A 27,752-nucleotide genomic window follows, 5' to 3' on the forward strand; every position below is an offset into this window, starting at 1 on the left:
ATTCCACCACTTTACACACCCCTGATTGGAATGCTATGGTATTACTCGACCAAGGCGAGTGGAGCCGCGGGCGTAACGTGAACTATAGCGATGACGCTGTACAAATGCAGGGGCAGTGTAAGTGGCGCTGCGGACTGCAGGACTCCACTGGCCTCGGTCGAGTAATACAGAGTTCAGCGTCTGCTTACTGTATGTACACGAAGACAGGTAGAATATTTGTGAGACAGAAATTAAGAGGTCGTGTATACAGTGCCCGGACTCCGAGTGGTTAAGGGATATCCAGTAGATGTTTTACGTCAAAAGAATAATTACAAATATATAAAAGTAAAACATCTAATTAAAAAAATAGAGAATACAGTACGTATGAAATTTTAGAAAGAAAATATTTTTTCGTCCCTTACAAACATAACAAAACATCTAATTAAAAAACACAGAATGCAGTACGTAAACAAAATTTTAGAAAGGAAATATTTTTTTCGTCACTTACAAATATATAAAAAAACATTTAATTAAAAAACAGAGAATGCAGTACGTAAACAAAATTTTAGAAAGAAAATATTGTTTCGTCACTTACAAATATAAAAAACATCTAATTAAAAACAAAGAATGCAGTACGTAAAAAATTTAAGAAAGAACATATTTTTTCGTCACTTACAAATACATAAAAAAATCATCTAATTAAAAACAGAGAATGCAGTACATAAAAAAGTTTTAGAAAGAAAATATTTTTTCGTCACTTGAAAAATATATAAAAAAACATCTAATTAAAAACAGAGAATGCAGTACGTAAAAAAATTTTACAAAGAAAATATTTTTTCGTCACTTACAAATATATTAAAAAAACATCTAATTAAAAAACAAATAATGCAGTACGTAAAAAAAAGTTTTAGAAAAAAATATTTCTTCGTCACTTACAAATATATAAAAAAAAATCTAATTAAAAAACAGAGAATGTAGTACGTAAAAAAAAATTAGAAAGAAAATATTTTTTCGTCACTTACAAATATATAAAAAACATCTAATTAAAAAACAGAGAATTCAGTACGTAAACAAAGTTTTAAAATGAAAATATTTTTTCGTCACTTACAAATATATAAAAAATATATAATTAAAGAACAGAGAATGAGGTACGTAAAAAAAAAAGTTTTAGAAAGAAAATATTTTTTCGTCACTTATAAATATATAAAAAACATCTAATTAAAAAAACAAAGAATGCAGTATGTAAACAATTTTAGAAAGAAAATATTTTTTCGTCACTTACATATATATAAAAAAACATCCAATTAAAAAGCAGAGAATGCAGTACGTGAAGTTTTAGAAAGAAAATATTTTTTCGTCACTTACATATATATAAAAAAACATCCAATTAAAAAGCAGAGAATGCAGTACGTGCAGTTTTAGAAAGAAAATATTTTTTCGTCACTTATAAATATATAAAAAATCTAATTAAAAACAGAGAATGCAGTATGTAAAAAAATTTTAGAAAGAAAATATCTTTTCGTCACTTACAAATATATAAAAAAACATCTATTTAAAAAACAAAGAATGCAGTACGTAAAAAAAAGTTTTAGAAAGAAAATATTTTTTCGTCACTTACAAATATATAAAAAAACACCTAATTAACAAACAGAGAATGCAGTACGTAAAAAAAATTTAGAAAGAAAATATTTTTTCATTATTTATCTCCAGGAGGATGTAATACACGACGTAGGTATGTGTTTATATGTTAGTACTCAATTATGTGAACGATCCTGTGACATAACAGACAAGGCAGTGAAATTCTACACATCGCGGCACTATAAAAGAGTTGCTCTCTCCTTTGGAAGCACATTCATCCACCGGAACAACCAGCAATACCTTCTCTACCATCATGCAGCAGATTAAGGTAACTCACGTGACTAATCACAGATGTTACGTTCATAAACATACCAGTAGTAATAAACAGTGTATTAATTCAAAGCCATGTATCTTTCAAAAAGGTTGTTCCATTCATTGCCATCGTGGCGGCCCTGCTAGCTGCAGTAGCTGCCTTCCCTGGTCATTCGGTAGAAGACCATCATGTAAGTGTAATAGTCTATATATAAGCTATTCTTTACATAAAAGCATTAAATAATCGTAAATCAAATTATTAAATCATATAATAATTATTCCTACTTATATTCAACAGATGTAGGAGTGTTGTCGTTCAAATTCTTGCCAATTTTCTTATTTAACCATAACTAAATTTCTAATCCAGGAACATCCCCAGTACAAGTTTGAATACGCTGTGCATGACCCACATACCGGTGACGTCAAGGAACAGTGGGAGTCCAGGGATGGAGACGCAGTGAAGGGATCTTACAGTCTGAAGGAAGCTGATGGAGGAACCCGCACCGTGGAGTACCACGCCGACAAACACAACGGTTTCATCGCTGTCGTCAAGAAAGCTGGAGGACACTCCAAACCTGAGATCACTTACCATGGAGCCAAACCACATTATTAAGTGAATATAACAATGTAAATTGATTTAAAATATTTATTATTTAATTTCAAGTTTGTATATTTTACTAAATAAAGTTTGTGTTACCATGATATTAAGTGTGAACTTATTACCGTTAATATACGAAATGAAACCGGCTTTAAGAATCTGTGATATTTATGAATGAAGGACTGTGGATGATTTACTTCTATTTCTTTCAATCTTTCTTCGTTTTAATTCAGTTCTCTCTATCATATAACGTACATTTCATAATGTTACTAGCAAAGATCGTTTTCTTAGTTCAACAACATTGGAATGAGGATGTGTTCACGGGGCATTCATTACGTCACGTGTCCTTTAGTAGACACCCTGCTCAAAAACACAAGTAACGCGCACTACAGGGTCTTTCTAAAACAGGTTCCTCACTCCTAAACAAGTACAGTAAGCTTCAGTTTAGCAATGTTTATGATATTATGCACTGCAGTTGAAATAAAGGCGCCTAAAACAAGTGCGAAAGTACAGAAGTGGGTTGAGGAATTCGGAAGTCAGTATGTCTGTGTAAGTGGCGACATAATTGTGTGTAATTTATGTAAGACTGACATAATCTGTCCTAGAAGACTGTATTTACAACAGCACTGTAATTAAAAAAATATATATAAACCATTTGAAATTGAAAGAAAGAAGAGAACCTGACGACCTACTTTCAACTAGTAATTCAGTGTCAGCGGACGAATTTAGCACAGATCTGTATCAAATATTGTGCACGCTAACATTCAACAAAGCTAAGAACAAGCACTTTAAAATTTTTATTCCAAAGTACACTTGTACACAAGGACAGTATGCCTGTGTTGCAGTAGTGCCGGTATTTTAAGTTAAATTTTACAGTAAATATTGTCATAATATAGACTTAAACATTGCATTAAGAGCGGTACCTATAAAACAGCAACATCTTAAGTTAAATTTTTACGGCAAAGATTACTGTAATATAGGTTTAAATATGTTCAAAGCAGTGCCTCTGATACAGAAACATTTTAGATTAAAATTTTACATCAAAGATTGTTGTAGTATAGGCATAAATATTTCATTAAGATGAGTATTTGTGAAACACTAACATTTTAATTTAAAAGTTCACAGCAAAAGTTATCTTCATTCTTTTGTAATACATAACACAGTCCTACTCTTGAAATCATTCTTTTATGTGTGTACTGTTGTTGCCCTTGAAGAGGAAATAGTTTTATTTACATCGTAAAACATCGCGCGCCATTACACTTCGTCAAGTCATTTGGCTCATTGTACAATCTCTGTACTCACTTAACTTCAAATGGTAGTGGCTAAGATTGAGGTCTCTAGTCATGGCTGTCATCAGCTATGAATAATCATTGCATTATATTGTTCAAAGAAAAATACATTTTCACTGAATTAATCGATTAATAATTCATTATATTTCACATATATTGTAACTGGTTTATAATCAACGTAATGGTACCAGTCAGAGATAGTTAGGAAGAAGAATTTTATTAGAGAAAATTAAAGAATAAAAGATAAACAAATAATCTTAGAATGAAGAGGAAAATAGCAGTGGCTGACGAGTGAAGTGTGTCGGAGAGTTTATGGACGCAGAAGTACGTTTGTCGGCGAGGGCAGTTAAAGGCGAAATTAGCGAATGATTTTTTTTAAATTTATTTCGTTTATTAAAGCCATTAATGAATATCTTAGTATTACATACTAAAGACGGGTACATGGTTTACAGAGTGTGCTTGAGTAGATGTAGATGGCTGCGGTGACACTTTTCACCAATCTATAGCCACAGAGTCCACGGAGCTCGCGTATGCCGCCTCTCTCTTGCGCTCTCTCCCGTCTCTTTTACACCACAGAGGTTATCTTGGGCTTGTTTAATCAAACTTTAGATGCTCTTTCTCCCTGTTTTGCTCGTCTTTGCTTTTGAATTCTCTTAATATTTGAGTTTTAAGGATTTTGAAAATTCATAAATTTTCATGACTGTGTTTTCTTTTTGAAAGCTGAGAATCCAACTATTCGGGATTTTTCATGTTTCTTTAGTCGATCTCGTCGCGCTCGATCGATATACACCTCAAACATCCGGATACGTTGAGAATTCACGGAGTTATGAAATGACAGCCGAAACGCAGTTTTCGAGGCATGATTGTCTTACCCGTCTCGCCGGGCTTGAGGATCCGATCGGTTTAATTTGAATATTTACGGTTATGGGACTTATTTGTCTACACCAGGAATGGACAAATCGGAGGAGAGATAAATGTGATCCAGTTCACTCCTTCCACAATATTTTGGACGATTTTACATCACATGAACTTGGCTTCTCTTCCGCTTAGGGCTGTATAAATCTAATGCGGCATGCCATTACATTAAACATTTCAAATCAAGTAAAGTACGTTATATACGTACATTCATATGGTCACTATGGCTTAGAACTCATTATAAATAATCACATACAAGGTCTAGATCCCTATACCAAAAGTTCTCAACCAGTGTGTCGCGCAGGCCCATGGAGTGTGTCGTGAAATTTTGGAGTTGAAAAATAAATTTTATGCCATCCAGAAAGACTCTTTAAAACGCATATTTTATTAACAGTGAAGTCTTTGATATGGTACATTTTATTTTGAGACAGACTTTACCAATGAAACGAGGCAACAATGCGCAATTTAATTTTTCTCTTTGGTGATAATTCGAATGAAAGGACATTGTCAATCAGTAGACTCAAACAGCTGTATAATCACCCCACTTACGTGGAGTTATATGATGAGTTTTTCCACTTCTTAACAATCTTAACCCGGATGAAAAGTGCGAACATAATTTACATGAGAGCTCGCGCCGGGTTCTATGGGACCCTATTACGTATTTTAATGTTATCACGTATATTAACGGATATATCAATATTAACCCTCAACTAGTTTACGCTTTTTAAGTGTACATTACGATATCAAGCAATATGGGTCTATATTGACCCATAGATACCTGTTGAGGGTTAAATATTTTTATTATGTTAAAGTAAAATGATTTCTTAAGACCCATTCACAATGAAAATTAAACATAACCGTAACATAAACACAGAAGTTTGCGCCCAGGCTACCAAATGGAATCATTCACAATGCTTCACATAAGCATTGACATAAACATTACCGTAAGACGTTAACATGAAAGTTTGCAAACTCCAAACTTTCATGCTTATGCTTATGTGATTTGCAAACAGAACGCAATCGTGGAGCGCTGAAGTATACGACAGAGTATGAGAAAATGGCGTCGTTGTTATGTTTCCATGGTTACCAAGTATGTTTGCTGTTACGTTTATGTTCCCATCGTGAATGATGGTATGACTTCTTAATTTTACCGTAACGTTTATATTCTTAAGTTAACGCTTACGTTATGTTTCATTTTTATTGTGAATGAGCCTTTATTGTTTATAGGTTAAGTTATCTTCAAAACATATATTGAGGCAAAGAATTTTGGTGTTGCAGTTCGAGCCACTTGTTTTACAATCAGAAGATGAATGACTATAATATGACGATGCGTTCTAATGTTTGACATTTTCCCATTTTGTTGTTTTGTCTTTTTCAGTATAACGTCCGACAAAGCGATCTCAAGTCGTTATATCTTCGTCACTGTATCTTCTGCACTTTCTTCTGAATCACTGTCTACATTTTCTGCAACTTCAATTCAGGTTGCGAATTAAGATTTCTGATGGGGGGGGGGATAGAATCCTAGATAGAGAATACCACACAAAAAATTATTATTATCCTCATTCGATACGGCTCAACGCTTGGTAGCACTGAGTTGCTTGTTTTACATCTTGTCATAATAATAATTATATCCATGAGTAGGCTGATGATAAGATGTGTAATTCCTAAGTTACTGATTGTTGTCAGCTTGCCGGTGATGATAATACATCAATATTATTTTCTTTGCTTACTTTATACTTTATAAAGTATACTCGTATTAGAATAATTATTATATTTTGTGATGGGGGATAGAAGTTCTCCTTGGCAGGGATGTTAATATGAATTTGAGAGGGGGATAACTTTCCAACAGGGGGGAAATCCCTCCCATCCCTCCGTTAATTCGCACCCTGCTTCAATTTGAATTTCACTATGTTGCGCTGCGTTTGCTGTATTCTCTACTATTTCTTATTCACTGCTTCCACCAACTAATTCCTCACACCGGATTGAATTAAATATCTCCAGAATACATGCTCGTTCTCGTTGATCGACATCCATTGTCATAGGAAAACTTAATTATAAATCTTCAAGTAGGCTATAAAACAAGAAACCTGGACAAAAATTTTCGCTATAAATCTGATTTGCGTGAGGAATCACGCGATGTGAAGTGTGATACCAAACTCAAAGAACTGTTGCTGTCGATTCACACACAATAGGAATCAAACTGAAACATGGTAATGTTGGCAATACATTGGCAGGAAGTTAGAAGAGCGGTTAAGTCAGTGATACAAATCCAAAAAGTATGACGAAATATTTCTACTTGGAGTCATGTATAACCTACACGTGTACTCCCGGGTTGAGGCCCAAGTACTTTATGGAGAAAGCGGGCTTATTAATTAATTAATTCATTCATTACATGTCATTGAATGGATAATGCACATGACACGCAAATGATAGTCAATAATCGAAAAGAGGGTGAAAAAAAGAAAAAATTGAATACTGAAGGTAACTACTACATTCCTTCATTGATGTATCATACACTCCTCTAGCGGTATGGATTTCGTATGTTAACAGTAATACGTTAAAACTTGGCATCATGGTAACACAAACTTTATTTTGTAAAATGTACAAAATTATAGTTAAATGTTTTTAATCACACTGCATTAGTGTATTAGCTTAATAATGAGGTTTGGCTCCGTGGTAAGTGATCTCAGGTTTGGAGTGTCCTCCAGCTTTCTTGACGACGGCGAAGAAACCGTTGTGTTTGTCGGCGTGGTACTCCACGGTGCGGGTTCCTCCATCAGCTTCCTTCAGACTGTAAGATCCTTTCACTGCGTCTCCATCCCTGGACTCCCACTGTTCCTTGACGTCACCGGTATGTGGGTCATGCACGGCGTATTCGAACTTGTATTTGGGATGCTCCTGAATTATGGTTAAATCAGAAAATTAACAGGAATATGTACAGCAACATGCCTCTGTGTATTGAATGTGGAAATCAATGTATCTTAATTAAAATATGTTTAAAACTTTTATGTGAAGAATATGTCAATTGAAGTATAATATACATACATAATGATAGTCTTCTGTCGAATGGCCAGGGAAGGCAACTACTGCAGCTAGCAGGGCCGCCACGATGGCAATGAATGGAAGAGCCTTATTGAAAGATAAATAGCTTTGAATTGATATACTATTTATTACTATTTCTATTACATGGCATATGTGGTTAGTCACGTGAGTTACCATACCTTAGTCTGCTGCATGATGGTAGAGGACGCTCTGTTGATTGTTCTGCTGGATGAATGTGCTGCCAAACAGGAGAGGAGCTCTTTTATAGTGTGGAATTTCGCTGTCTTCTCTGTTATGTCACAGTATCGATCACGAAATAGAATTTCAACGTATAAACACATTCGCCGGATATTTTATCTTCCTAAATGTAAGGAACATGATATTTTATACCTTATTTCTCAAGTATGTATTTTGCGTATTACATAATAAATAATTACTATTTTACGTCAAAATAGTAATACTTATTATTTGTCCAAGTCCACTTCGGGAGCGCCTCGTTCACACGACAGGGAGAGGATGTTTATTCTGCACCTGATTTACCCCTTGATTATATATATATATATATATATATATATATATATATATATAGATTAGTTATAACAATCAGTAATCAAACAGAAAAAGCAACAAACAAAACAAAGGAAAAATAGAGCGGAATCGAGCATAAGAAATTTATTGTTCACGTGTCAAATCTAAGATCTCACGGAATCTATCGCAGTATTACTAAAGGGACGTAGCGGATGGCAGTTGGTCTTTTTTTTTTTTCAAGATTATACGTGCGGGTTTATTCCTGAAAATTGTATTTAGGGGAGAGTCGGGTAGTATCGGACATCGGGTAATATGGGACAGTGCATTTCTTTCATCTACCACCATATGGTAGTACCTGAATGACATGGTTACGTTTCTCTATGCGACATCACAGAAACGTAACCATGTCAATCAGGTACTATCATCGTGTGGTAGATGAAAGAAACTCACTGTCCGATATTACCCGATGTCCGACACTACCCGACTCTCCCCTATATTAGTTATTATTAGACAATGACACTGTTCCATAGCAACACCTTGTTGTTTTATGACAATAAACAATTCCGAATCTCGAAAACATGTTACACTGTCTTTAATGGCAGTCAAATTCATTGAAAACAATTACTGATTAACTTTACAACTTCTTTACTGTGTTAAATTTTAAAAAAAATCACCTGGTTGACTAGTTTCGAAGTGTTGTTCTTCATTATCTTTTGGAGACTAGTCAACTAGGCAATTTCCTAAAAAGTGAACACAGTAACGAAGTTTCAAAGTTTATCAATGACTATATACAGTGAGTGTTACAAGTGTACATAGAAGAATGAAGAAAACAATTCTTTTCTTGCATAGAAACATCATGGCCCACCTAATATTATATTGAAATTAACATTTGCAAAGATATATTTCATTAAATAGGTAAAAATCTACTCAAGATATTTAAATTGTTTTTATTTTATGAATGACATAAATACATTGTTACGATACTTCATGCTTATATAATTTGAATCAGAATGAATAATGCAACAAATTTATGGAATGATACATAGGGTATCCTATTTAAGAGACGAAACATTGTATAATCAGAGTCGTGAATTTCTATAACATCTCACATTATTACCAACTACTAGAAACGTTAGGCCAACAATGAAGAGCAGGAAATGAAATACGTAAAAAATTCTGTCAAGAAAATGGAACTTAAGGCAGAAATTATTTCCAATGTATGTCTTAATAATAGGCTTCACTCATTGCAGGATCCTGTGACATAACTGCCAGTGAAATTGTACACATCGCAAACGCTATAAAAGAGTTGCTCTATCGTTTGGAGGTACATTCATTAAGCGGAGCAACCAGCTATACATTCTCTACCATCATGCAGCAGACTAAGGTAGCTTATATGGCTAAGTATAGATGTTCTTCTTTTGTATGAATATTGTAGGTGTTTTAAATAACTAGCGTTAGGAAGTACTCTATGAATTGAACGAAATCTATCTTCAATTTAGGTTCTTCCATTCATTGCCGTCTTGGTGGTTCTGATGGCAGCAGCAAATGCTTTCCCTGGATATTTAGTAGATGACAATCATTATGTATGTATATTACAGTTCAAACGACACATTTTTCATAAAAGTATAAATCAATATAAAATCATTTGTACGTACGTTTAGTGGAGAAACACAAAATGCAAAGAAAGGTATTTTTTTTAATCTCCTCATTAATCTATGATAATTTAATTTAAAATTCAGGAGCATCCCCAGTACAAGTTCGAGTACGCAGTTCATGACCCACATACCGGTGACGTCAAGGAACAGTGGGAGTCCAGGAATGGAGACGCAGTGAAGGGATCTTACAGTCTGAAGGAAGCTGATGGAGGAACCCGCATCGTGGAGTACCACGCCGACAAACACAACGGTTTCGTCGCCGTCGTCAAGAAAGCTGGAGGACACTCCAAACAGGAGATCACTTACCACGGAGCCAAACCTCATTATTAAGTGAATATAACAATGTAAATTGATTTAAAATATTTATTATTTAATTTCAAGTTTGTATATTTTACTAAATAAAGTTTGTGTTACCATGACATTAAGTGTGAACTTATTACCATTAATATACGAAATGCAAACCGGCTCTAAGAATCAGTGATATTTCTGAATGAAGGTCTTTGAATGATTTACTAGTAGTACAATTTCTTTCAATCTTTCTTCGTTTTAATTTAGTTCTATCATTTAACCTACATTTCATAATGTTACCAGCAAAGATCGTTTTCTTAGTTCAACAACATTGGAATGAGGATGTGTTCACGGGGCATTCATTACGTCATGTGTCCTTTAGTAGATACCCTGCTCACAAACACAAGTAATGCGCACGATAGGGTCTTTCTAAAATAGGTTCCTTACTCCTAAAGAAATACAGTATGCGTCAGTTTAGCAATATTTATGATAGTATGCACTACTAGTTGAAATAAAGTCGCCTAAGACAAGTGCGAATGTACAGAAGTGGGTAGAGGGATTGGAAGACTGTATATATATATATATATATATATATATATATATATATATATATATATACCTTTTGAAATTGAAAGAAAGAAGAGAACCTGACGGCCTACCTTCAACTAGTAGTTCAGTGTCAGCGGTCGAATTTAGCACAGATCTGTATCAAATATGTTGCACGCCAACATTCAACAAAGTTGAGAACAAGCACTTCAATTTTTTTTTCGAAAGTACACTTGTACACAAGGACAGTATGCCTGTGTTACAGTATTATCGGTATTTTAAGTTAAATTTTACAGTAAAGATTATCGTAATATAGACTTAAACATTGCATTAAGAGCGGTACCTATAAAATGCAACATTTTAAGTTAAATTTTTACGGCAAAGATTACTGTAATATAGGTTTAAATATGTTCAAAGCAGTGCCTCTGATACAGAAACATTTTAGATTAAAATTTTACATCAAAGATTGTTGTAGTATAGGCTTAAATATTTCATTAAGATTAGTATCTGTGAAACACTAACATTTTAATTTAAAAGTTCACAGCAAAAGTTATGTTCATTCTTTTGTAATACATAATACAGTCCTACTCTTGAAATCATTCTTTTATGTGTGTACTGTTGTTGCCCTTGAAGAGGAAATAGTCTTATTTACATCGTAAAACATCGCGCGCCATTACAGTTCGTCAAGTCGTTAAATTTGGCTCATTGTACAATCTCTGTACTCACTTAACTTCAAATAGTAGTGGCTGAGATTGAGGTCTCTAGTCATGGCTGTCATCAGCTATGAATAGTCATTGCATTATATTGTTCAAAGAAGTTACATTTTCACTGATTTTATCGATTAATAATTTATTATATTTCCCATATATATTGTAACTGATTTATAATCAACGTAATGGTACCTGTGAGAGAAAGTTCGGAAGAAGAATTTTGTTAGAGAAAAATAAAGAATAAAAAATAAACAAATAATCTAAGAATGAAGGGGGAGAAATAGCAGTGGCTGACGAGTGAAGTGTGTCGTAGAGTTTATGGACGCAGAAGTAAGTTTGTCGGTGGCGAAATTGGTGAATAAAATTTTTTAAACTTGTTTTGTTTATTGAATGAATGAATGTCTTAGTCTTACATTACTAAAGACGGATACATGGTTTACAGAGTGTACTTGAATATAAAATACAGTATAGATGTAGACGGCTCTGTGACACTCCAATCTATAGCCACAGAGTCCACGGAGCTCGCACCGTCTCTCTCTTGCTCCCTCTGCCGTCTCTTTTACACCACAGATTGTCTTGGGCTTGTTTAATCGAACTTGAGATGCTCTTTCCTCCTGTTTTGCTCGTCTTTGCTTTTGCATTCTCTTAACATTTGAGTTTCGAGAATTTTAGAAATTCACAAATTTTCACGACTGCTTTTTGAAAGCTGATGATCTAACTATTTAGGATCTTTTTTCACATTTATTTAGTCGATCTCGTCGCGCTCGATCGATATACACCTCAAACATCCGGATCGGTTGAGAATTCACAAAGTTATGGACATGAAATAACAGCAGGAACGCAGTTTTCAAGGCATGATCTTCTTACCTGTCTCGCCGGGCTTGAGGATCCGATCGGTTTAATTCGAATATTTACGGTTATGGGACTTCTTTGTCTACATTAGGAATGGACATAACGGAGGAGAGGTAAATGTGATCCAGTTCACTCCTTCCACAATATTTCGGACGTGTTTACAACACATGAACTTGGCTTCTCTTCCGCTTAGGGCTGTACAAAACTAATACGGCATGCTAGTACATTAAACATTTCAAATCAAGTCAAGTATGTAATATAAGCATTCATACCAGGGGTTCTCAACAGGTGTGTTTCGCAGCCCCATGGAGTGTGTCGTGAAATTTTGGAATTGAAAAATAAATTTGTCAACCAGAAAGTCTCTATACGATGCATATTTTATTAACAACGAAGTCTTTGATATGGTACATTTTATTTTGAGACAGACTTTACCAATGAAACGAGGCAACAATGCGCAATTTAACTTTTCTGTTTGGTGATAATTCGAATGAAAGAATTATGTCAATCAGTAGACTCAAACAGCTGTATGATCACCCCACTTACGTGTAGTAGCTCACCACTTACGTGGAGTTAAATGATGAGTTTTTTTCCCCTTCATAACCCGGAGGATTACACAGGTGCTCGCGCGGGGTTCTATGGAACCCTATTACGTATTTTAAGGTTTTCACGTACATTAACGGATATATCAATATTAAGTATTTTTGTTATGTTAAAGGAAAACTATTTCTTATTGTTTACACGTTATGTGATCTTCAAAGCATACATTGAGGCATAGAATTTTGCTGTTGCAGTTCGAGCCACTTGTTTTACACCTGGAAGATGAGTGACTATAATATGACGATGCGTTATAATGTTTGACATTTTCCCAGTTTGTTGTTTTGTCTTTTTCAGTATAACGTCCGACAAAGCGGTCTCAGGTCGTTATATCTTCGTCACCGTATCTTCTGCACTTTCTTCTGAATCACTGTCTACTTTTTCTGTAACTTCAATTTGAGTTGCACTATGTTGCACTGCATTTACTGTATTCTCTTATATTTCTTATTCACTGCTTCCACCAACTAATTCCTCATCAAGGATTGAATTAAATATCTCAAGAATACGTGCTCGTTCTCGTTGAACGACATCCTTTGCCATAGCAAAACTTAATTATAAATCTTAAAGTATAAAACAAGACGCCTCGACAAAAATTCTCGCTATAAATATGGGTTACATGAGGAATCGCGCGGGGTTAAGTGTGATCCCACAATCAACGAACAACTTGTGTTGTTGACTGACACAATAGGAATCAAACTGAAACATGGTATTGTTGACAGTGTTGCCAACTCAGAATTCCATTTACCGCTGCACAAGCTTAAAAAACCGCTAAACTGTAGTTAAAAACTCCAGATTTTTCTTAATACATCATTTCCAAAGTCGAAATACAAACTATACATCTTGGGGCACTACATAAGTGCAACAACATTTGTCAAGTCTTCTCAGTCCTGCTCGAATGGTCAAAATTGTATTTAGGTTGAGATTTTCCATCCTGTTCCCTTGCTTTTACACAAGATTCATCTGACTAAATAGCCTCTCAACCTCTGCATTTGACAATGGTAGGATAAGGAAATAAAATGCCATTTTAGCAAGCTCTCTGAAGGAATGGCCACCACATGCATCACTGAAAATCGCAACCTAAAATTTGAAATGAACCATAATGAGATTTAAAATTTGAAAAAACCTAATATTTCTAATCCTTTGGAAATTGAAAAAACACTCACCTCTGCCCAGAAGCGTTTAGTGTTGGAAACATTTTTCCAATTCCCAAAGTTAATTTTTCGCCACTGTATCTCAGCAACTGTTGCCGAGCAACAGAAAAACACTCGCTACTCTTTTTGTGTTTATCTCTAACAGCATGGGTAATTAAATCTTAATATTTTGCATTCAGTATTACCTTACACCATTTACACCGAGCTTTGGAACTATCACCGGCAACTTCTTCCATCCAATCTTTCAACACTATGTTTTTTCCACACATCTCCAATTTTTTGTACGTATGGAGTTTTACGTGGCATCATTAAATAAAATATTATATAGTATTTCTTCAAAATTGAATGAAGTAGATCAAGAATATACCGGACACTTCGGAAATAATCAAATCACAGTCGGTTCGAAATCTGATTTCACTCTGAGTTGGAGACGTGCCTGCCAACAATGAGTAGTATGGTTTTAAGTTTGAAGTATGTCTGTGTTACATAAACTATAATGCGGAATGAAGAATTAAATAATAATTCAGTTCATTATCTATTATTTATGATTAAATGTATCAATTCATTTACAAAAACAATGCTTACATTAGATTACACCAAATCGAGTTAACATAAAACGTTTATATTTTACACTCGCACAATGAGAAAGTAAACTAGGTATATTTGAACGCAAAATACTCAGAAGAATTTTTAGACCGGTGCAAGGAAATATGCAGTGGAGAATACGTTATAATAACGAGCTATATAAATTATATAGAAGTTTCGATATTGTTACTTTCATCAAATTAAGGAAGCTTGAATGGGCCGGACATGTCTATCGGATGGAAGGGAACAAAATACCAAAGAAGATCTTAGAAGGGAAAATACATGGTAAAAGACCAATTGGAAGACCCATAAATAGATGGATAGATGCGGTAACGATCGATTCGCAGGACTATCTCGGAACAACAAAGGAGATTAGCACAGGACAGGGACAGTTGGAGGAAGAAAATTGAGAAGGCTAAGGCTCAACTTTAGGCTATGACGCCATCGTAGTAGTAGTAGTAGTAGTAGTAGTAGTAGTAGTAGTACAATGAGAAAGTGTGATAATACCAAACTAAACTCTGGTTTATGATTAACTAACATTGTTGTCCGCATCTACATATAAAAACAATTATAACATCTTTACAGAAAAAACGTAAAAATATCATCTCCCTCTGCCAGAATCATCAAAAAACGCCAAATAAATAGCTAGCCGCTGACCGTAAAATTCTGTAGCTGACCATAGTCTTGAAAACACCAGATTTAGCTACAAAACTGCTGACATGGCAACACTGATTGTTGACATACATTGGCAGGAAGTTAGAAGAGCGGTTAAGTCAGTGGTACCAACCTAAAAAAATATGACAATATTTCTACCTGGAGTCATATATAACTCATGCGAGTACTCCAGGGTTGAGACCCAAGTTCCTTATGGACACAGCGGGCTTATTAATTAGTTAATTAATTTTTAATTAATTCATTCATTATTCTTTTATTCAATACACATCACTGCATGGATCATGCACATTATTACACGCAAATGATAGACAATATTCGAAAAGGGGAAAAAAGGAAGAAAATGAATACTAAAAGTAACTATGAACTACATTCCTTCATTGAGATATATCATAGATTCCTCTAGCGATATGGATTTCGCTTGTTTACAGTAATATGTTAAAACTTAACGTCATGGTAACACAAATTTTATTTTGTAAAATGTACAAACTTACAATTAAATAAATATTTTATATCACATTGCATTACTGTATTGGCTTAATAATGAGGTTTGGCTCCGTGGTAAGTGATCTCAGGTTTGGAGTGTCCTCCAGCTTTCTTGACGACGGCGACGAAACCGTTGTGTTTGTCGGCGTGGTACTCCACGGTGCGGGTTCCTCCATCAGCTTCCTTCAGACTGTAAGATCCCTTCACTGCGTCTCCATCCCTGGACTCCCACTGTTCCTTGACGTCACCGGTATGTGGGTCATGAACTTCGTACTCGAACTTGTATTTAGGATGTTCCTGAATTATGGTTAAATCAGAAAATTAACAGTAATATGTACAGCAACATGCCTCTGTGTATTGAATTTGAAAATCATTGTATGAGTTAATTAAAATATGTTTAACACTGTTATGTGAAGAAATATGTCAACTGAAATATAATATACATACATAATGATGGTCTTCTGCCGAATTGCCAGGAAAGGCAGCTACTGCAGCTAGCAGGGCCGCCACGATGGCAATGAATGGAAGAGTCTTAATGAAAAATAAATAGCTTTGAATTAATAGACTGTTTATTACTATATCTATTACATGACATTTGTGGTTAGTCACGTGAGTTACTATACCTTAGTCTGCTGCATGATGGTAGAGGACGCTCTGCTGATTGTTCTGCTGGGTGAATGTGCTGCCAAACAGGAGAGGATCTCTTTTATAGTGTGGAATTTCGCTGTAATCTTTGTTATGTCACAGGATCGATCACGTAATAGAATATTAACGTATGAACAGATTCGCCGGATATTATATCTTCCTGAATGTAAGAAACAATATATTTTATACCTTATTCTTCAAGTATGTATTTTGTGTAATACAAAATAAGTAATTACTATTTTGACGTAAAAGTCTACAAGGTGTCCCTTGCCATTTGGGATACCCGCATGACAAATATATTTTAGTGTAGCTTATAATAGCTTTGTATTAGCGTTATAGCGGTGTTCAAAACCTTCCATGTGGAGTAATTGGCCAATATATTATATTATAGAACACAGTAATACAATGTCATATTTTTTTAATGGGACTTTCTATATAGGCTATTATTGCATTAATTTATTGCGCTCTCCATCCTGATTCAAATTATATAAGCTTGAAGTATCATAGCTTTGTATTTAGGTTAGTAACAAAACAAACACATTTTAAGGGTAATGACACTGTGTAAATTTTTAGCTAGGCTATTTCATGAAAAAATCTTTGAAATTGTAAATTTCAATATACACACTGAAATTGCTTTCCCTCTCCTGTAATACGCTCTTTAATATTATTTTTTATTTTTATATAGGTTTCTGATTTTGAGTGTCCCCTTAAAAAATCTAATGGTGTAATATCTGGAGAGTGTTTTTGCCAATTTATTGGCCCGTCGGTTTCAATTAATTTTTGTAGGAATATCTGGTCCAGATATTCACAAACAACTGCTGCATTGTCTGCAGGAACGCCATTCTGCTGAAAAAAGAACACCTTTGAAGTATGTCTTGAAGAGGTAGTTGTGACAAGAAGTCTTGAAGAGGTAGTTGTGACAAGATGTCAATCAGAGACTTTTGAATAAATTATAGATAGGTATATGGCGCCTTGATTTTGTAATAATGCTTACTATAAACTTTTATTTATAAGTGAAAAAATCTTAACTGTTGGTAATATTTAAGTAGCTAGTGTCTTCTTTACATAAAAAAATTAGCCACAATAGTTGCATAATCTGGACAGCATCATTATTCAACTAGAACACAGTGCGAGCGAAAAGTTTCTCCGCAGTGCTTGTGTAGCCACGGTGTAGCCGAGAATCCACTAGGCAGAGAATTCAAGTGGCAGCACTGGCCGCTAAGCACATGATGGACTGGGGATGTGAGGTTGTCAAACTGGAATTAATGGGGAAGTGTCAACTTTCTACATGATTACGCGCCAGCATTCTACGGGATTACTATAACTAATGGAGCTGCGGAGGGACTTTTGGATCGCACTGTATTTCAGTAATTATTATTTCTCAATAAATATATTTTATTTATATTAGTTGCATATAGATATATTATTATTTTTAATGTACAGACTTAGACACAAAAAATGACCGCTCTCCTGTAGCGTGAATTTGTCCAAGTCCACTTCGGGCAGCGCCTGGTTCACACGACTACGGAAAGAATGTTCATTTTGCATCTAATTTACCTCTTCAATATATCTTTGTTATAGATTAATTATACATTATAACACTTGATCTATAAAGAAACAGAAAAAAACATCAAACAAACAAAGCAAAGGAAAAACAGAACAGAATCGTGCATAAGAAATTTATTGTTCACGTGTCGAAACTAAGCTGTCACGGAATCAACCGTATTCTTCCGAAGGGAAGTAGCGTATGGCAGCCTGTCTTTTTTTTTTTTTCTAAGATTATGCATGCGGGATTATTCATGGAAATTACATTTATATTAGTTATAATTAGACAATGACATTGTCCATAGTAAAACCTTGTTGTTTTATGACAATAAACATATCCGAATCTCGAAAACATATTACACTGTCATTTAGTAACAAACTGTCAAATTCAATGAAAATAATTGCGGATTAAACTTACAACTTCTTTACTGTGTTAACTTTTTAGGATATCACCTAGTTGCCTAGTTTCGAAGTGTTATTCTTCATTTCCCTGTGGATACTTGTCAACCAGGTAATTTCCTGAAAAGTTAACACAGTAAAGAAGTTGTAAAGCTAATCAGTGATTATATAAATATTAAAAGTATATATAGAACAATAATGAAAACAACTATTTTCTTGCATAGAAACATCATGGCCCCCTAATATTTGTATTGAAATTATCCTCTTCAAATATATTTTTTATGAAATAGGTAAAAATGTACACGTGATATTTAATTTGTTTTTGTTTTGTGAATGACATGAATACAAAGTTACGGTGCTTCATGCTTATATAATCTGAATCAGAATGAAGAATGCAGCAAATTTATGGAATGATATATAGAATGTCCCATTTAAAAAACGAAACATTGTATAATCAGAGTCGTGAATTTCTATCACATCTCGCATTATTACCAACTTCTAGAACCGTTAGACCAACAATGAAGAATAGGAAATGAAATACGTAAAAAAAAATCTGTCAAGAAAATGGAATTTCTCGATACTTAACTTAAGGCAGAAATTATTTCTAATGTATGTCTTAATAATAGGCTACACTCATTGCACGATCCTGTGACATAACTACCAGTGAAATTGCACACATCGCAAACACTATAAAAGAGTTGCTCTAACGTTTGGAGGCACATTCATCCAGCGGAACAACCTGCTATACATTCTCTACCATCATGCAGCAGGTTAAGGTAAGTTATATGGCTAAGCATAGATGCTCTTCTTTTGTATGAGTATTGTAAGAGTTGTAAATATCTAACGTTAGGAAGTACTCCATGAATTCAACGAAATATATCTTCAATTTAGGTTCTTCCATTCATTGTCATCTTGGTGGTCCTGATGGCAGCAGTAAATGCTTTCCCTGGACATTTAGTGGATAACCATCATTATGTATGTATATTACAGTTCAAACAACATATTTTTCATAAAAGCATAAATCAATATAAATTCATTTATTCGTACGTTTAGTGGAGGAACACAAAATGCAAATAAAGGTATTTTTGTTAGAACTCCTCATTGATCTATGATAATTTAATTTAAAATTCAGGAGCATCCCCAGTACAAGTTCGAATACGCAGTTCATGACCCACATACCGGTGACGTCAAGGAACAGTGGGAGTCCAGGGATGGAGACGCAGTGAAGGGATCTTACAGTCTGAAGGAAGCTGATGGAGGAACCCGCACCGTGGAGTACCACGCCGACAAACACAACGGTTTCGTCGCCGTCGTCAAGAAAGCTGGAGGACACTCCAAACCTGAGATCACTTACCACGGAGCCAAACCTCATTATTAAGTGAATGTAGTAGTGCAAATGTAATTTAAATTATTTATGTAAATTCTAATTGTATATTCTTATCTTTTACTAAATAAAGTCAGTATAACCATGACGTTGAAGTTTAAATATATTGTATTATTGTTCACATACGAGTACCACACCCATATCGTCACAAGAATGTGCAAACGTTCTCAGTGGAGAGAAGTGACTCATGTTTACTTTCAGTATTTGCGTTTTTCCTTTCTGAATCAGCTGCCAGTGCAATAATGTCTTGAATCATAAGCTGTGTATCATCATTTTAACTGGCTGAAATATGTTGCTAATGGATCATATATCATTATAAAAGATAGCCAAAAAATTCCTACAGGACAATGGCGTTTTACTAGAGTAGGGGATTCTATTCTCTTCACATAGTGAATTAATCGATTGGAGATCTAGCATATAGGCCTATTGTGGGCGGTCACAATGAGTTCTTTTTCACACTTTACACTTAGTACTGTCAATTGTATCGGATTCACTAGTGTAAACACCACCACGTGTTCATCCAGCTCACTGTAGTGCACTTCTAATAAGAAACGGTCCCTGAACTGTAGAACTTTCTTCTAAGTGCCTCTTGGAGACGAGCTCATTCGGGTTTCAGTCTTCCCTCAGGGCGCGTCTGAGTACCTCGCAATGAAATTGTTCATAATCTGAGCAAACAGGCTGTAATGAAATTAATACGAAATCAGCGATACTTACACCAAGATTTTTATTAAATATAAACTTGAAACAGCACATGGAACATATTGCCAATCAACGCCTAGTAAAAGGAATTGGAACTACATCGACTGTAAATTTATAAAGAAGAAATCCAACTAGTATTTCTAGACTACCGAACGGTCAATTGCAGCAGATGAAGATCGTAGGTTAGACAGTGAAATTCCAATGAAGCGTACCAAACGCAGAAACGCATCGGCAACACCGGAAAACATGAATCAAATAATCGCCATGCACTACATTTCTTTCCCGTAATTACGACCTAAATGAACATAATTACATTGACTGCTATTTGTCTGGAACGGAAATGATGTGTGATAATTGGTTGCACGGATAATAGCCTGCATATCAAATGCAGCTTTCCGTGCAAGAACATTGAGCGGATGAGGAACTCACGAGAGCGACTGGCTCAAGACATTTTTCGTTCTCTCTTTCCATAAGCCTATAGTCTTTCTTCCTATTCATCCGACCACATATCCATCTAATCATTCATTTGTAAATCTTTCAACACGTCTGTTCTTCTATCAATCTCTCTGGCTTCTATCTTAAAATATACTGCCGGGCTATCCATCCAGTCATCAATCAGTCCATCCATCCGTCCTTCCGTCCGTCAATTCGTTCATCCGTCCATCCATTCGTCCAACTATCTATCCATCTATTCAGCCATACTTCCATCCATCCGTCTGTCCATCCGTTCATTCGTCCATCCATCCGTCCAACTATCCTTCCATCTATTCAGCCATTCTTCCATCCATCCATCCATCCATCCATCTGTCCATCCATTCGTCCAACTATCCATCCATCTATCCATTCTTCCACCTCTCCATCCATCCCTCCTCCATCCACCTTTCCATTTTTATATCCATCTTATTCATTTAATCCATCCATCCGTCGAATTATCCATCCATCTATTTAGCCAATTTTCTATCCATCTAGCCATCCTTCCATCTCTCCATCCATCTCTCCTCCAACCATCCCATCAATCCCATTCATCCTCACCTGCATCCATCTGTCCAACTATCCATCCATCTATTCAGCCATCCTTTCATCCATCTATCCACACTTCCATCTCTCCATCCATCTTACCTATCCACTCTTCCATTTTTATTTCCATCCTAACTATCCTCACTTAGATACATCCATTCATCCATACACCTTTTCGTCTTTCTATCCAACTACCATCCATCCATCCTTCCATCCATCCATCCATTCATCCAAACATCCATCCCATCCTTCCACCCATTCATGCATCAATCTCATCCAACCATCTATTCATCTATCCATCCGTCCATCTATCCATCCGACCGTCCGTCCGCCCATCCATCCATCCATCCATTCATCTATCCATCTATCCATGAACCCATCCATCCTTTGATCAATTCATCTATAAAAGTGCCTTCAAGTAGATTATTTGACATGCAACTACGTTCTGTATTCGGCACGATAAATCGTCAACCTCTTTATAATGATATCAAAAAGTGTTACATTAAAATCATTAATAATGTTTGAACAAGTAAACAAAGCGAAATGAAAAGTATACCACAAACAAGTCCCGTAACCGTGAACATTCGCACCAAACCGGTCGAACACTCAATGCTGGCGAGAAGGGTGAGGCAAAAGATGCCTTGAAAACTGCATTGCGGAAACTATTTTATGCTTATAACTCCGTGAGATGTGAGCCGATTCGAATGTTTGAGATGGAGATCGATGAAACGCAGCGCGATGGCTACATAAAAGTGAAAAAAATTATCTGGGATAAATTGAACCCACAATTTTCTAAAAGTAGTGGTGAAAAGTTATGAACTTTCAAAATGCCTCAAAACTCAAACGTTAAGAGAATGCAGAAGTGAATATGGCTGCGGTGACGCTTTTCACCAATCTATAACCACAGAGTCCATGGAGCTCACTTGCGCTGCCGCTCTCTCTCTCTCTCTCTCTCTCTCTCTCTCTCTGCCATCTTATGTCCATAAGCTCTCCGACTGACTTCACTTGTCAGTCATTGACATTTTTCCCTTTCGTTCTTAAATTATTTGTCTAGTCTTATTCTTTATTTTTCTGTAACAAAATTCTTCTTCCAAACTTCCTGTCACTGGTATAATTGCGTTGATTACAGACCAATACAGTACATGGGAAATACAGTGACTTAATACCGATAAAACCAGTAATAATCATAACTGATGACTATGGTTCGGATAAAGTAGCTGCATTAGGATAGACTGTATAGCTGTACAATAGGATAGCACCTTGACTTGCTTCAGACTAAACATTACCTCCTTCCACTATCTACGAGTAAAACTACCTACTGGGAAGAGCGCTCCCCTAGCTAGCTGAAACATCAGTCAATGGACAATACAGACGATAGGAACTGACTGTACGTCACTACTGTCGGCTGGGGGACACGCGACAACTAGTTAATGTTTGTAAACAAAACGCACGGACCAAGGATGCCTATCCTGATACAGCTACTTTATCAGAACCTTAATGATGACAACGATTACATTATGAAACCTAAGTTAAATGCTGGAGAGAATTCAATTGAAACGAATAAAGTTTGAAAGAAATAGTCCTACTAACATTAACTCATCTACAGCCCTTCATTGACAAATATCACAGATTCTTAAAGCTCGTTTGGATTTCATTCATGAACAGTAATAAATTCACATTTAACGTCATGGTAACACCAACTTTATTTAGTAAAATATACAAACTTGAAATTAAATAAATATTCGAAATCAATTTACATTGGTATATCCTCTTAATAATGATGTTTAGCTCCGTGGTAAGTGATCTCAGGTTTGGAGTGTCCTCCAGCTTTCTTGACGACGGCGACGAAACCGTTGTGTTTGTCGGCGTGGTACTCCACGGTGCGGGTTCCTCCATCAGCTTCCTTCAGACTGTAAGATCCCTTCACTGCGTCTCCATCCCTGGACTCCCACTGTTCCTTGACGTCACCGGTATGTGGGACATGAACTGCGTATTCAAACTTGTACTGGGGATGCTTCTGGATTACAAATTAAGTTAAGGATAAATTAGAAAATTAACAGGAATATGAACAGGCCTACATCTGTTGAATATGAGAATTATTATATGATTTAATTGTGTGATTAACATTTGTTTAACGCTTTTATGTGAAGAATAGCTTATCTAAATTATTACACGTACATGATGGTCTTCTACCGAATGGCCAGGGAAGGCAGCTACTGCAGCTAGAAGGGCCGCCACGATGGCAATGAATGGAACAATCTTTTTGAAAGATACATGGCTTTGAATTAATACATGTTTACTGCTATTTCAATGTTTAAAAACGTAACATCTGTGGTTAGATAGACACGTGAGTTACCTTAATCTGCTGCATGATAGTAGAGAAGGAACTGCTGGTTGTTCAGCTGGATGAATGTGCTGCCAAACGAGAGAGCAACTCTTTTATAGTACCTGCGATGTGTAGAATTTCACTGTCTTGTCTGTTATGTCACAAAATCGTTCACATAATGTAGTGTAACATATAAATACATATCTGCGTCAGATATTACATATTCCTGGAAGTAATGAAAAAACATTATTTTCTTTCTCAAACGTTTTGAAAGCACGACCCACATTTCAGCGAGACTTCTGTATGCGACCGAACTGTTTGAGTACTTAACTCCGCTGAAAAAGTACAGATCTCTAAAAAATCTGAAACAACAACGATTTCACTCAAAATAAGTGGATATCACCCGAATAAGGACCAAAACAGAAGAATATAGTGCAACAATGACACGAAATATTACACCAGCATAATTTCTAGTGGCCTACTTACTAATGTTTTAGAACAGACAACACTTTGAATAATACTTTGCTAGGCCAAGAAGTTAACGTAATAACAGCAAGGGATAAAATCAGAAGATTTATAGACGAACCTGATTTTTGTTAGACATCACGTGACAATAAGGAATGCGTTGCAGAGCAATGTATTGAAGAACTCTTGGAAAATTTAGCTGCGTGTGGTACGACAAATACTGCGAACTTGCAATTAAGTTTGCAAAAATTTAAACAACAGCTTTTGAGTATTTTTCGGAAGATACTCAAAAGAATACGGCTGTCACGGATATTAAATTCACTTTTTTTGGTCCACCGCTGTGAAGTAATGGTTAGCACGTCTGGCCATGAAACGAGCTTGCCCGGTGTCAAATCCTGGTTGGGAAAATTGAAGGGCTCAGAACCAAAGGCGACTAACCCACAATTACAAAATGAGTAAATAAGAGTTGATATTAAGAGGATCCTTACAAAAATGATTGGTTTCACAATTTATTTTAAATGGTCTACATTGAGTAAATACAAAAAAAAATATCATGAATCTATAACAACAATGTATAGTTTTGAAAAAAGGCTTAATAATGGACAATACAAAATTGTGGGTTGGTCGCCCTTGGCTCTGAGCCCTTCAATTTACCTGGTTGGGGCTATTACGGGGTTTTACTTGAAACAATTGAAGGAGAATTGCTGGGTAACTTTCGGCGTTGGGCCTCGGACTCATTTCGCAATCATTAATTCACATAGTCTATCATCATCCATACCATAGCCCGAGTTAAGTTCATTGTGCGGCGTGCTGTACTTGTATAAGAGCAAGATCATTCGGCTATCCAATCATTCACAAGAATGTGAGTGGTAAGCACAATAAGCCTCTGGCTGCAGTGCAAGAGAAAATCCAATTTTAGACAGTTGCATTCAACTGGCTGAAATTAAAAAAAAAATGAAGAAAAAAATTCATTTAAATATGTACGTACCGGTACCTATTGAAAGTATGTTTAAACTAGGGTTTTCACAGATTGTAGCTCAGTTCTTTATGGAAAATACTTCGAGCCTGCAAGAGAAGCTCATATATTTTAATAACGTTGGCTACCTCATATTTATGCAAAATAAGCTTCTCGTTATGATTCCCATCAAATCCAGTCGACCTGATTGGAGAGTTGGTATAGCGCTGGACTTCTATGTCCAAGGTTGCGGGTTCGATCCCGGGCCATGTCGATGGCATTTAAGTGTGCTTAAATGCGACAGGCTCATGTCAGTAGATTTACTGGCATGTAAAAGAACTCCCGCGGGACAAAATTCCGGCACTTCCGGCAAAGCTGATATAACCTCTGCAGTTGCGAGCGTCGTTAAATAAAACATACAATTTACCACACCCATCAAATCAAAAACGAGAAATCTTATTGAACTTAAAAGTGATATCACTATGTGTGTACTGAATAGAGTCCAGATATGTTTCAGAAAAACATATACATCTGTCGGATTAATAAAATAATTTTTTACTTTAATGTATAACTACTGATTTTTTATGTTAAATGTTGCTCATGTTTCTGAACACACAGTAAGTATATGTTAAACAGGCGTTCTTGTTTTATTTTGTAAATCATATCGCGACCCCATCAGCTCTTTATACGACCCCTTGGAGATTGCGACCCCAGCTTGGGAACCACTGCTATAGAAACATCATGGCCTATACCTAATATATATTTGTCTTAAAATTTATTTTTCAGAGATATTTTTCATAAAGTAGGTAAAATTTTCACATAATCTTTAAATTGTTTTGCACAAAACCGGTCCTTCTCTCGTTCAGTAAAATTGTAATAAATTCTCAAAAAGAACTATCACAATGTTACTCGTTTCACAACATTACCAAACTTTACCGTACATCATTTGAATCGAGATAAATAATGCAATATAAATAGACAGACAGACAGACAGACAGAACGTAGGGTATCTCATTAAAAAAAAAACAAATTTCTAATGCCACGAATTTGAAGGGTACACGGGAAAAGCGATCAATGTCCATCAAAAATCGAAATTGAGTTAATAATGCTATCTTATAGTGGAAAGGAAGTACTATCATGTGGTCTAGCTAGTAATAAGAACTAATCGTTCTTGACATTTCACTACGTCAATTTCTATTAAATACACACATAACAAAGTATTAAGTGCTTAAACTTTAAAATTCGTTTTTCTCGAAACTTTCTAAAACGGACCTTGATCGTTATTCCCATGTACCCTTCATTTGTGTAATAGAGACTACTACGTATAATTGCCAAATCCTCCCAAAGGTAGCCTTTGATCAACAATGAACAATAGGAACTCAGTATGGTACGTAAAATTTCTGTCAAAAAGTGGAATTTCTCGTTACTTAACTTCATGGAGAAATTATTTCCAATATATGTCTTAGTAATTCTCTCTCTCCACGATACTGTGACATAACTGCCAGTGAAATTGTACACATCGCAAGTGGTATAATAGAGTTTCTCTATCGTTTGGAGGCACATTCATCCAGCGGAACAACCTGCTATATATTCTCTACCATCATGCAGCAGACTAAGGTAGCTTATGTGTCTAAGTACAGATCTTCTCCATTTGTAAACGTTTTCAATAGCCAGCGTTTGGAATTACTCTAAGAATTCAATGAAATCCATCTTCAATTTAGGTTCTCCCATTCATTGCCATCCTGGTGGTGCTGGTGGCAGCAGCAAATGCTTTTCCTGGGCATTTAGTGGATGACCATCATTATGTATGTAGCCTATATTATAATTCAAACAACATATTTTTCATAAAAGTATAAATCAATATAAATTCACTTATTCGCATGTTTAGTGGAAGAACACAAAATACAAATAAAGGTATTTTTGTTAAATCTTCTAATTTATCTATGAAAATTTAATTTAAAATTCAGGAGCATTCCCAGTACAAGTTCGAGTACGCAGTTCATGACCCACATACCGGTGACGTCAAGGAACAGTGGGAGTCCAGGGATGGAGACGCAGTGAAGGGATCTTACAGTCTGAAGGAAGCTGATGGAGGAACCCGCACCGTGGAGTACCACGCCGACAAACACAACGAATTCGCCGCCGTCGTCAAGAAAGCTGGAGGACACTCCAAACCTGAGATCACTTACCATGGAGTCAAGCCTCATTGCTAAGTGAATGTAGTAGTGGAAATGTAATTTAAATTATTTATGCAAATCATAATTGTATATTTTTTATCTTTTACTAAATAAAGTCAGTGTAACCATGACGTAGAAGTTTAAATAGATAACTGTTCACATACGAGTACCATACCCTTATCGTCACAAGAGGGTGCAAAATTTCTCAATGAAGTGAAGTAACCCATGTTTACTTTCAGTATTTGCGTTTTTCCTTTCTGAATCAGCTGTCAGTACGTTAATGTCTTGAATCATAAGCTTTGTATCATCATTTTAAATGACTGAAATATGTTGTTAAATGGATCATATATCATTATAAAG

General features: G+C 35.6%; 4 protein-coding genes across 9 annotated transcripts in view; 2 read left to right on the forward strand and 2 right to left on the reverse strand.

Moving 5' to 3' along the window:
• The window catches only part of LOC138702274 (serpin A9-like), a 238,260-nt gene that overhangs the window by 115,750 nt on the left and 94,758 nt on the right, over positions 1 to 27,752 (forward strand). The window lies entirely within an intron of this gene.
• LOC138702299 (cuticle protein 19-like) lies at positions 1,847 to 27,559 on the forward strand. Of its 6 annotated transcripts, none has more exons than XM_069829890.1 (3): positions 1,847 to 1,885; positions 1,980 to 2,060; positions 19,502 to 19,874. In XM_069829890.1, the coding sequence occupies exons 1-3, from the start codon at positions 1,871 to 1,873 to the stop codon at positions 19,745 to 19,747; spliced, it is 342 nt and encodes a 113-aa protein (XP_069685991.1). In that variant the 5' UTR covers positions 1,847 to 1,870; the 3' UTR covers positions 19,748 to 19,874. The 6 variants fall into 6 exon arrangements, with proteins under 6 accessions (XP_069685991.1, XP_069685990.1, XP_069685986.1 ...); XM_069829889.1 differs by lacking the exon at positions 19,502 to 19,874 and adding an exon at positions 2,237 to 2,487; XM_069829885.1 differs by lacking the exons at positions 1,847 to 1,885; positions 1,980 to 2,060; positions 19,502 to 19,874 and adding exons at positions 9,476 to 9,625; positions 26,937 to 27,020; positions 27,183 to 27,559.
• On the reverse strand, positions 7,257 to 7,933 carry LOC138702297 (cuticle protein 19-like). The gene is made up of 3 exons (XM_069829882.1): positions 7,893 to 7,933; positions 7,717 to 7,800; positions 7,257 to 7,569 (listed from the first exon to the last, which is right to left on the reverse strand). Exons 1-3 carry the CDS (start codon positions 7,905 to 7,907, stop codon positions 7,324 to 7,326), a joined length of 345 nt encoding a protein of 114 aa, XP_069685983.1. The 5' UTR covers positions 7,908 to 7,933; the 3' UTR covers positions 7,257 to 7,323.
• LOC138702298 (cuticle protein 19-like) lies at positions 15,756 to 16,455 on the reverse strand. Its single transcript, XM_069829883.1, has 3 exons — positions 16,404 to 16,455; positions 16,228 to 16,311; positions 15,756 to 16,077 (listed from the first exon to the last, which is right to left on the reverse strand). The coding sequence occupies exons 1-3, from the start codon at positions 16,416 to 16,418 to the stop codon at positions 15,832 to 15,834; spliced, it is 345 nt and encodes a 114-aa protein (XP_069685984.1). The 5' UTR covers positions 16,419 to 16,455; the 3' UTR covers positions 15,756 to 15,831.

This window comes from Periplaneta americana, chromosome 6 (assembly GCF_040183065.1).
Source record: "Periplaneta americana isolate PAMFEO1 chromosome 6, P.americana_PAMFEO1_priV1, whole genome shotgun sequence".
In the NCBI taxonomy this organism is placed as follows: Eukaryota; Metazoa; Arthropoda; class Insecta; order Blattodea; family Blattidae; genus Periplaneta; species Periplaneta americana.